This window comes from Amblyomma maculatum, chromosome 3, assembly GCF_055883805.1.
Source record: "Amblyomma maculatum isolate TAMU_Amacu chromosome 3, ASM5588380v1, whole genome shotgun sequence".
NCBI classification, from domain to species: Eukaryota; Metazoa; Arthropoda; class Arachnida; order Ixodida; family Ixodidae; genus Amblyomma; species Amblyomma maculatum.
In genome coordinates, this window is record NC_139346.1 from 171,159,603 (window position 1) to 171,171,991 (window position 12,389).

At 39.5% G+C, this 12,389-nt stretch overlaps 1 protein-coding gene across 5 annotated transcripts in view; it reads right to left on the reverse strand.

Moving 5' to 3' along the window:
• The window catches only part of LOC146196916 (syntaxin-1A-like), a 31,673-nt gene that overhangs the window by 473 nt on the left and 18,811 nt on the right, over positions 1–12,389 (reverse strand). The window contains exons 10-11 of one of the 5 annotated variants that reach the window (XM_084598632.1): positions 5,622–5,684; positions 4,958–5,085 (exon numbers count right to left, since the gene is read on the reverse strand). In XM_084598632.1, the coding sequence (XP_084454758.1) occupies positions 5,628–5,684 (57 nt within the window). In that variant the 3' untranslated portion in view covers positions 4,958–5,085; positions 5,622–5,627. The other 4 variants (XM_084598629.1, XM_084598631.1, XM_084598630.1 and 1 more) reach the window with 4 other exon arrangements.

Below are 12,389 nucleotides of genomic sequence, written 5' to 3' on the forward strand. Positions count from 1 at the left end.
TTTCAAGAACATAACAGTTTCAGGAGGTTTTCAACATCGATAAAACACTCTTTCAAGTAGAAAGCACAGCACCTCTACGGCCGGGCCAGGTGTATGAAAGCGAACAATAGCAGTTTTCGAAGCTACTGTTGATTATTTTTGGGCAAGACAAAAATTAACCTAGAGTCAAACTAAATTATCATTGTCACATGAGGTAGATAATGACATTGTGATAACCTTACGGTGTGGTATGGTATGTGGCGGAGACATTTTCCCCCACTAAGGCGAAAATGTCTCCTCACCGAATCAAAACAAAAAGAAAACCTTCTCACCATTTTCGCAATGTGCTCCCAGCACAAATTTTTCTTTATTAGATTTGCAACAACTGCATTGCAAAAATCTATTCTAATAAGCTAAGACCACTTTTTAAGAGGCATCATTTATGTGCACCTTATTATTAAATACTTATAGTTTATAGCCTTTCACCCTGACTTTCCACAAACTTTGCAAATGTAGCCACTGTAACAAAATATGCAATACAGGGACTTCATCAAAAGAGAGGTTAACATAGATAGGACTCAAAAGCGGAGCTGTTCAGGCTGAAATGTTATATGTGTGATGGTTCATGCCTGAAAAAGTTTGTACGTCAAAATGTACATGTTTGGAACTTGAGACGACTAAATGTCCTGAACAGTAGTAGAAGAAAAGAAAGCAAGAAAGCTGTCATTACTAACACACGCGAGTCACAGGCACAAAAATTGCTACAAGCAAAATTCTTTCAGATGTCCCATGTTGCAAAGCTGGAAAATGTATGGGGTAATGAGAAAAGCTTCAGTTCAGGACAATGGTATATATTTCTGATAGCTGCTCAATACTTCTGCTGTTCATTCCGAGCCTTAGAATCAGTCTCACTGACTCAATTATGACTGGGCAAATAATGAGTAAGTCTTTGCTACTGTGAACTTATTGCCGTGACCAGAAAGTACCTTAAAAGTCGCAAGCATTACAACAAATTTAACCGCACCATTCATGCAAAACCTAACACAATTAAAGAAGAATTAGGAGAGTTCTTTCTTTCAAGACCTGCTGTTTACAAGCTCTTAATCAAGCATAAATTACAAGCCACTAAAGAAGCACAACATGCATCATTGCAATGCCCACCTAATTATGCGGCAGAAGTCAAACATTTTCAATTTCCAAAGTCAAATGTTGTGCATATAAAAATAAAGCAAATGATTAAATTATAGGGCAGTTTTCTAGTGCACAGCTAATCTGAAAAGTGTGAACATATTCTATGCATCTACTACTATGTATTCATCGATTCATTAAACTCTGAATTCAATGATCAGAATTGCTTTCACACCTGTGTGTCTGACTCAAGCCCAAGCTTAGCACACCAGTCAATTTTAGTTAAGCATGTAAGCACTAGCTACGACTAAACCAAGACAACAATGCACGTGATGATGATCTTGAACTCCAAAAACATATCCAGTTTCCTTTTGTCTCCTCAAAAATGTTAGCAAGAAGATGGCAAAGTAAATGGTTGTTGCTATTTAAATCTTTCACGGCTGTCCCATAGGCCATCATTCATATATACACTTGATACCACTCTGCTCCTACGCTGCCACCTCCAGAAAAAGAAGTGAACCACACAAAAATGGAAACTACTAGAGATGTAGTCGCTGTTGCTCAGTTGTTAGGATATTAAACTGCTGAATCTAAGGAAACAGGATTGAATCCCGGCCGCCACAGCTACTTTTCGATGGAGACAAAAAACAAGGTGCCCGTGTACAGTACGATTTTAGTGCACATGAAAGAACTTGAAGTGGTCGAAATTTCGGTAGCCTTACACTACAGCATCCCGTTGCTCACAGCCTGAGCCGCTTAGAGATATTAAACCCCTCAAAAAAAAACAAAAAAACTAGGGGTATCCGAATATTCGAAATTTCAGATACAGATTGAACATTTTTGTTATGCAATTAGTTTTTGTGTTCGAGAAACTGATAGTTTAAATTTTTCGTATAAATGAAAATTTCTGCAGTGAAGCATTCTCAAAATGCGACGAGGCCTTTTTGATAAGAGGGATGTTTCCTCTTGTGATAAGAACCCTCTCGACAGTGAGCGCAAACCAAAGCTCTTGCTGAAACCGAGAAGCAACATCGTCCTCACTTCGGTTTCATCTCAAATGCAAGCCACCAACGTGGAAGTGTTCATCAGATAAAATTACTGTAATCCAAATAGTTTTCAGTAGTTCCTCTGGGCCCATTTGATAATTTAAGTTTTCGGTTGATCTGGACATTTTTTCCGGTCCTTTGAAGGTTGAAATAATGAGATTTTACAGTATTCAGCAGCGATATGACAGCTTCACTCATGTAGGTCCTTCCTATAAAAAAACAAGTATATAAAAGCCCACATAAAGTTTATACTAAATTTTTCAGTAGTACATGCGCTTCTGTGCAATTCTGGTTTAATTTTATTTGCAAATACCATATGCATTCTGAAACAAATACGAGAAACAAAGCTTGCTAGTTTTTAATTTTCGGTTTGTTTGTTTGTTTGTTTGTTTGTTTGTTTGTTTGTTTGTTTGTTTGTTTGTTTGTTTATTACTGATCAAATACTCAATATTCGAAGGCATTTTTTTCCTTGAATTCATACGCAATTCACGTTCGAAAATTTCAATATTGGCACATCCCTAGAAACTGCAGTTGTCATACTACTTGCCTAAGTAGTGCTATGTATTCCTACACATAAAAATTTGCATTCAACAGCAAGCTGTGATGGCTTTCAACCATTGTTCATATGAACGATGGTTTCCCATGTGCTGCCAAATGCAAATTTCCATGTGTTGGAATAAATAACCCCATTTAGGCAAATGGTATGACAACTGTAGTTACAGTTTGCCTGTGACTCACTTTTTTTGGAGGCAGGCAACCATGTAAAGAGAATTCAGAATGACCTCAAATATCAATAAAAATCGTATCATGCTCACAACACAGTGCACCATAAATTCACTGCCTTTCTTAAGTGATTCTGCTGCTTCTATTGTGGATTTTTTTTATGACAGAAGCAGCAAGGAGTCCGAAGATGACTTCACGAGCTCTGACTCCAGCTTGAATAATAAGTCAGGCAATTATCAGCCCAGAACTTTAACTAGTGGCCAAAAAAGCATGCTTTCAATTCCAGCTCACCTTTAATCAGTTACATGCACCTATTCTGTGCACCTGCAGTTCTATTTCCATTCCTATCAGTTACATGTGCCCATTCCGTGCACCTGCAGTTTTTTATTTCCATTCCTATCCGTTACATGTGCCCATTCTGTGCACCTGCAGTTTTTTATTTCCATTCCTATCCGTTACATGTGCCCATTTTGTGCACCTGCAGTTCTATTTCCATTCCCTAGGGCTTCAGCAACCTATGCTACGGTTTTAGCAACAATTCCAACATCACATGTGGTATCAGCACCTAGCTTCTAGAGAACAGCTCCTAGAGCAGATTTTCAGTTTCGGTAGCAAAACAGATTGCACTCAGCCACCCTCTGCAAAATATGCCAGCTAAAAACCACAAAACGTTCAAAAATGCAAAAACACTGTGAGCTGTGCAAAGAGCAGAGGAAGACCACGATGAAAACATTTTTATTAATTAAGCTATGCTGTTATGAGAATGGTACACCTTCAAAATGAACTTTGGCACATAATATATTATTTCCTAGCTAATATGGCTGTACTGCATTTTGTTAGTGCAGTTCGGAGAATGAGTATGTCAGACTTCAAACAGCTGCTACAGAAACTGAATTGTGGCCACTGGTTCCAAACAACACTAAAGAAATCTGCAAATAGGTATGCCACATTTTTACACTTAAGAAAAAAGACAGTGTAACATATTTTGTGGAGACTGAAATATTTTTATCACAGAGCTTAATTTTGGTACTCATGCTTTTTGTGACTTCTGAGCTTTAATTCTTTTTTTTTTTTCCAGAAAGTTCACTCTAATATTTTTCTTCGTGTCACATATAATGTTAAACAAAACATTTCTATGTATTTAAACGACTGTAGAAATAGCTGTGTTTTAGGATATGTTATACTAGCTTTTAGTTTTAGTATATGTTACCCCTACCATTATACTAACGAAAAATGGTAGGGGTAACATTAAGAGATAGAAAGCGTGCAGAGTGGGTCAGAGAAATAACTCAAGTTAACGACATTCTAGTGGAAATTAAGAAGAAGAAATGGACATGGGCAGGACATGTAGTGCGAAGAGAGGATAACCGATGGTCGCTGAGGGTAACAAACTGGATTCCAAGGGAAGGAAAGCGTAGCAGGGGGCGACAGAAAGTTAGGTGGGCGGATGAGATTAAGAAGTTCGCAGGGGTCAAGTGGATGCAGCTAGCACAGAACCGGGTTAAGTGGAGAGATATGGGAGAGGCCTTCGCCCTGCAGTGGGTATAATCAGGCTGATGATGATGATGATACTAGCAGAATCGTGTATGTCAGTATGTTAATTCTACAGTCATGAAAGAGTTAACACCAAAAAGAGAAACATACACAAGTCATACTTTGAAAAGCAAGAAAAGAGACATTGTACCACATTTTACATATTGTGAAATATTTTTATCCGTGCTTTTTAATTATTTTTTTCAAAGTATTTTTCCTGCAAGCTCACAATAACAATTTTTTTTCAAGTTATGTATAAAGGTGAAGGTGAATATTATTCACGAGTTTGGAAGAGCATTTCAACAGCTATGGTTTGATAAGGTCATATCATTTACAGAAAAATAGTTTTTCCGGAATCGCCTGTCTTTTTATGGCCCCAAATGATTAACTTTTTTTTTCAGCCAAACACAGACAACTTTTGTCTTAGATACACTCCATGAATTGCAGAGTCTGGCAAGAAAATTTAAAAAATGGCTATTTAATTTGTATTGCACTGGGAAAGAAATGGTTCCCATGAAAAAGAAGACAAATAAAAAGAGGCTACCTACCTTATCCCTATTCAATAGCTTCCTCTTGCATTTGCAAAACACAGTTAAGACAAACCAACCCAGCTACCAATGATGATCACCAGGAGGACAGCAGAAATGGCAATACAGATCAGTATGAAAACCCTTTTCTGAAAGAAAATGAAGTGAAGAGGTAAGAATGTGTCCAGCCAGAAAAAAAAACTGGTGCTTGATCCAACTTCTAAGCTGATGTTTTCTAGTTTGCTGCTCTTCATTACTCTGATTCAAAGCTCTGTGTACTTTGCTCTCCTTTGCACCAGCAATGGACTCCACAGTGCTTTGCATGAAAGAATACCTTTCTTTATTTTGCTCCTCAGTTTACCTTCATGATAAAAATTCTTTTTGAAAGAGCAGAACCGCACTAAAACAAGCCGCAGCGCCACATGCAATCTTTTACCACATGCAAATGACATGAGATTCGTTCCAAGTAAATATTAGCATCAGTACATTAAGCTGTTTGCTATTTATGTTTATCACAAAAATGGAAGGTTGTTCAATTACGTGTGTAGCTTAACAAAGGAAACAGATGAAGCAAATGCAAACAAATTTTAACTCAAAACAAGCTAAAAAAGCAGCAGCGTGCAAACCATTTCATAGTGAATTAATAAATTATTAGAGAAAGAAAAAGGAAACATAAGGAACTTACGTTTGATTACGGTAAAAAATGGCCAAAAGGTTGTAACCAAGCGTATATGCTACAAAAGAAAAGCTGCAACAAAGCCTTTTGACTAATGCAACATTTATTAGACCACAAAATGCAACAAAGAGAAATAAAATGAATAACAAGGCAATAACAACATCACATTATAAATATTTTTTAGTGTGCACCCACCATACATAGCTAGGCTAGAGTAAATCAGCCCAATCATCTAGCCAGTATAACAACTTGTTACCATCTCTATTTTTATATTATAATCCATGTAACAGCTTGTAATGCATAAGATACACCGCTGTGTATGCACCATGTACACAACCTTTAAGCAACATGTAAGATATTGCAATCTGTTGCAATGCACCGATAGACCAATTAGCAACATCGTTTCTGGTTTGTGGAAAAAAAATATAGGATCAGCAAGACTAGACTAGGACAATTAATTATCCACTAACTTCCTCTCCTACAAAGTTCAAGCTAGCTGGATATTAACTATGATTACTCCCACTTCAGAGAATTACTCAACTCTGGAAGAACCTCCTGAATACAGGGATTAGAAGTCTACTCTGTAAGTGACATGCCACAACCAAATTTCAGTGTCTACGCTCTGGCACTCTCTTATTGTTATAAATAGGCGGCAACCCCTGAGAAACAATATATGTGTCAAATACCTAATCCCGTGCCACTACAGTTTAGACAGCTACCCCACTCTGCCATAATTATTTACTCCAGGAATTCCCGCTTCATCACAAAAAAAAAAAAAAAAAAGTTGAGGAAACACCTTCTTTTCTGCGCACATAAACACACTAGAAGCACTGCACACACAGCAGTTTCCCAGGCTAAAACAAAATAAATATGTATTCTCCCCACTCGTACACAGTGTCCTTAGTAGAAGGACACAATTTGCATGTACGCATACAAGCATATCCTTCTACTTTGGGTGCAATCCAAGACTGAACAAGCCCTACAGATCAGCTTTTGTGATATGTCATCTACCAAGAATGATTCAATGGCACACTGCACAAGGCTGTATAAAATAACACCAAAGATTCCTAAAACAAATAGTTAACTATGGCACTCAAGGAAGAGAACATCAGCAAACAACACTACTTCATTGTTAAAGAAAAAAAAAATACACTAGGCTGTGCAAATGATTCAATTGCGGTGCAGGAACTATTTCTCTGGTCAAACGTAGCACGTTTGCCCTAAATAGTTGTAAAATTCGTTTCATCATTCACAGTGCTTTTATGCAGGAGCACATGCACAGCCCTGAGCCCCTGCATTGTTCCTCCTCAAAGGACATGAAAACAGCAGTAGCCTGCAATGCCAGAAACCTTTGCTTGAAAGTAGTGCCCACAATAAAAAACACAGTGAAGGCTACTGTGCTGCGGCAGCCTAACAGCGTGACAGAAGGAAGTTGTACATCATCACTTAACTTCTAGCCCTTTAGCTACAAGCATTAGTTTCAAAATTTCGCACTGCTGCAGCAATAGATGCTCATCTAAAGAGTCCTGCAATAAATACTAAAGTAGTGCACACTGTTCTTATTCTTGTGTGCAATAGCAATATGGTTAGTCTTTCAGTAAAATGCGTTGCGGGGCTAGTTAGTCTTTCAATGCCATCAGTGGTTCTAAATGCAGAACCACCAAAGTCTCCTTACAGCAGCTGGCTCTTGCACTGGACGTTAGATGCAATTAGATTACCTCAGATTAGGACATCAGATTAGCTCAGTTGGTAGTGTGACTGTCCCGGAAAAGTGTTGGTCCCGGGTTCGAACCCCGGAGCAGGACGAATTTTTCTTTTTCTACGAAGCTTCTGGAAAGCTGCATAGCTTTCCCTTGTAGCCGTATGACGGCACTTAGATGGATGCCAATGAGTAATCACTGCCTTACTATAAAAAATAACTTGCATCACCAAAAAGATCATGACCAGGTGAACACAAATGTTAAGGTCAGCCAAACACTAAAACTTAAGCTGTAATATATCTCGCTAGCATAATGACATATAGACTTCCGCAGTACGCTATTACAGCATGATGAGCTGTCAACATGTGCTGTTAACCGCTTGTCGTTTTCCTTTAGGTCCATCAACTTGAAACAGCATTAAATGTCTCCAACTTCAGGCCAGTCTTGTCATTCTGCTACCAGGTACGGTGACTACCCGCTCACTATAAATAGCGCACAACTAGAATGACCTTCCGGAGTCACATGCTCATTGTGTAGCTTTTCTTATTGCATACGGTATGTAAGCTAGGTATTATAATCCCCTAGTTCATTACTGAAATCCTTGAGATACAATGTGTGGTATGCAGCATCAGAATTATAACTAGAGTCAACGAAACTGTCACTGTGATATAAAAAAAAAGAGAGATGTAGATGACACATTGTACACAACGTCCCGCTCAGCCTTAAAATCCAATGCACAAAATTTGCAACACTGAAAAGGAACAAAATGTCACAGAACGTAAAAATAACACCAGTCAACTGAAGTGAGCAAAAAACACAGAACAAGAGAGAACAGGAAAGCCTAAAAAACTTCTGTCACTGGTCCCTCCAAGTCACAATATTTATAAAAGCTCAAGCCATTCCCCTCCTCAGCCCCACCAAATATATGGGCTCGAAAGGATTAAAGTTGCCACTATGCGCATAATTGAGTGACAGCTAGAAAGACAGATCTCATCCTTCTCCATGAAGGAATCGGCTTATGCTTGTATCAATATGGCAACCGTAAATGTTGTTATAACAGATATACCTTCGTTGTGCTAATAAGCAAATAGTAGTATATTCATTCACCTGCTTTCAGAAAAGCCGCAGATATGAACATAAATTTTCAAAATAGGTATGCCCACCTCGAGTTCCAAGAAGGGAGGGGAGCGAAAAAGGGGAGAACAGACTAGAATTCACGACTACGCATGCTCTAAAGTTGCAGCAAGGCTCTGGCCAAGTCAAGCTAAAACAAAAGAAAAGAGAAAAAAAAGAAGGCACCAGTTTAAAACTTGCACTCCAGCTTATCAAATGCCTATGGTTTCAATACCCTGTGAAAGATAACAAAATGCTTGGGAGATTCAGGCAAATGACTAGTGAAAACAGCAGACTAAATACATACAAAAATTCACACGTGACAAATTATGATTCTAGCCATAACATGGCGGCACTGTATCAAGCCTGTAAAAACATAGAAAGACGAGCAGTATGAGAAAAATCTTCCAATATAAAAAAAGCTATGCAGAAGCAGCATTCTAACCCCATAAAAGTTTCAGGCAAAAATTCGATGTAGCTGAATATAGTACTTTCAGCACTAGGACAAACATGTACATTCATTCAATACAACGCATGAGCTACTATGTTCAAGGAGTAGAAGATGCATAGCTCTCAATCTTTGGTCTCCAGCGTGTGAACAGTGAAAAACAAAAACATCCAATTTTGGAAGTCAATGTGCGTGAGATTACGAGACGTGTTCAACTAAGAAACAATCAACCGGCTAAGCAGCACAAAAATAGATGTTGCCATATTTCCTGGCCTAGTAGTCTGTAAGATGCCATATATATCGAACCTAAATATAAAAATCTCAAAGGGAATCGTGGAATAATTCTATATATCAGTAATTTGATATGCGAAATATGCCAACAAGATGAGCTGCTCTGTAACCCAGAAGCATGAATGAATATGATGTATCCAGGCTGACCGCAGGCATACTGGCAACACAAGGAAGAAGGGGGGCTCTAGGCGCGGCCTCATGTGCCCGTGGGCCAGACCAAAGCGTTGGTTCGCGTCTCGCGCAGCACGGCTGAAGCGCTCTTGGAGTTGGGACTCATGTCAAAGTTGCCACAGCCGGTGCTTTGGTAAAAGCCATCGGCATTCATAAGAGGTCCATACACTATGCACAGCCGTAAGATGTCGCTACGCTACAAATGCAATAACATCTCAGTTTAGAACTGGGTGCAGTTAATTTCTACGCTGCCTTTAGCAGCGAAGCAGGAAACGCAAGAGCTGCCGCAAGCCTTCGGTCAGCAAGGCTGGCTCCAAATGCACAACAAATGGTACACCGAATGCTGCCTTCGCTGCCTAACGGCAGTGTCGTGTTCGAAACAAGAACGCCAAACCGAAGGCCATTTTTAAGCGGACTCAATGTTGACCTCGTCATGCAGTGTTATAGTGTTAGCACTGCCAGCAGATGCTCGAGGATGCTCGGTCTACCCGGCTCCACGCGTGCAGTCATTGTGGGAGCCCCATTAGGAAGATCATCCTTTGCAAGGGCACGGCACGCAGTTCGTTGTATTGAATGTTCTGTTAGCGGGAATTCAATAAACAATAACAACACTGTTATACTTTTGCATGGAATTTCTGAGGGGATATTCAAGCCGTTAGATATAAGCAAGAATTCCATATGCCCTAGCTCAATGTATCCAGGTTGAACTGCATTACTTTTGGTAAACCCTCCTGGTTTGTTACTCAGGGTAGCACGTCAGGGGCACAACCATACTAATTTCCTCTGCAACGCTGCTGAGGGCTCCTCTCTTTTTCCCCCTCTCTTATTACGCCCCACATAGGACTTCCTTTAGGACAGTCAGTGTATAAGTCGCACCTTCATGCAAGATTAACCTCTTTGCACAGATCTCATATGACAGTCCATAACCGACCCATATTTCTCTGTTTTCGATTCTATAATGTGCTTTCAAGAATACAAAGGAGGCCTGACTTTCAAGGAATACTACAGGGCTATTCATCTCATGAAAGCATACATAGTGAAAGCGCTCTTAAGAAACATTGGCCGCCAGCACACCTAACGCATTCGAATCATAGTATTCTTATTCTATGCACAAGCATACATCAGCTCATTACACATAATTAATGACGCTTTTGTGAAACTGGTATGCCTGCCTCAATAGAAAATGAGTTTCATGCTTTACGAGCCCAAAAGGGCACTAGGACAAGCAGACCATGCTTCACCTAGGTACTGTTGCAAAGCTACAAATGCTTTCACGTATCTGTGACTCTTAGTTCTGACAAGAAGCAGCTTCTAGTTTGGGAGTTGACCACATAGTTTCAACGCTTTTCAAAAAGCAAATTAGCCTGAGGCAATGCCTCGGGATGAAATATTCTGGCATGATCTTGTTTACACTGTGATCCATAATGTCAGCTTTCCAGTCATTGGAGCATGCTTTCTTGGGTTAAAGAAGCACATAGTTCCCATGAAAAACGTCTATACAGCATCAAATCACCACTTGTCTGCCCTCTGACAGTAACCTGAACAATGACTCCAAGCACGGATGGAGTTCTCAGGCAAATTCTTCCTTTTAGCTGCATGTTCAGTTTTGTCCAAAGTAGTTATGTCCCAAGTAGTTACAAGCCAGCACCTTTTTGCTTGTGGAGCAAATTGAAAATTTCGAAAAGTATAAACATGAATGCGGTAGTTGGTGCTCTCACAAGCACTGGCCGCGGTCAGCGACATACATAGTGACCCATTATGCACTGCAGTGACCCGCCTTCTCAAAAAGCGCCTTTGCTCCCGCAAAAAGATGCCCCACACCACTTATACAAGTTTACACTTACACTATTCTGTAAAAATCAAACATCATATAACACTGTGCCAGGAAATATGGTCTCAAGATTTTTGAAACAGACATACACCGGAAAATATGGCAAAAGCAGCAGTTTGTTGCCTTCCAATCTTTCAGCCCCAATAATGTTTTTCAGTGATCACACACAAAAAAATGGCACTTTAACCTAAGCTAAGTGCAGGATGTTTCATAAAAATAAAAGAAAGAAAAAGATGTCAATATAGAAGGCTGAAAATTCCAAAACCATAAAATAGTGTCCTCTTAGTGCCTTCTCAAAATGCCTAATGTAATGGTGCCTGCAACACCCATTCAGCAAAGATGCAAAAACACCCCAGCATCGTCTTCTCTCTTTTGCGGATTTTGTGCTCAAGGGGTGAAAATGTGTGATCAAGGTTTTGCTAACCTAGAGCAAGCCAGCAGAGATCAACCATTTCACTTCTGCTGTAGACAGCCTCTTGCCCACTTTTTTGAGATTAAAATGTGATGCAAAGAATGAAGCAATGATTCCAAAGACAAGCATGATTCAGCCGACAAGGAACTGTGTGACTGATTCCAACAGAACATAAAGACAAGCATGATTCAGCCGACAAGGAACTGTGTGACTGATTCCAACAGAACATAAAGAAACAAAGAAATGTTACACGCAAAACCACTGATGTGCCAATTAAAATATTGCACTACAAAAAAAAAAAAAAGAGAGAGAAGAAGAAATGCGGGCGAGAGATTTGACTTCTGTTTCTCTTACTCTTTTTCTGAAGCAGCGGCGCAAATGTCATGCTGCAATCTACAACATCAAGTATCTTGCGCTAAAGGTAAAATATATTAGCACTAAGTTGGATATATATTACAAAGAGAGTAAACAAAAGGGAGAACTGGCTAAAACTTTCTGGCAAGACAAGCCGCTAGTTTGCTGCTCTGTATCCAAATCTGCCAATGTCATCTAAGGCGAGGCCCCGCACAAGATAGCACAGTGTTTGTCAAAGCCGTAGCCGCCAACAATCCACCGGGCAAGGTCCTTTCGTTCTTTTAGTTTCTTTCATCTCCGCACAGACAAGAAGATAATTATGGCCAGGATGACGACGAGGACCACAATCAGGACAAGAATAATTATCTTTTTCTGGAAAAAGAAATAAGAGATGAACTGAAAACATGAACAAAACATAAAAGAACCAAGGAAGCAACCAAGCAATTACAACGAAAGC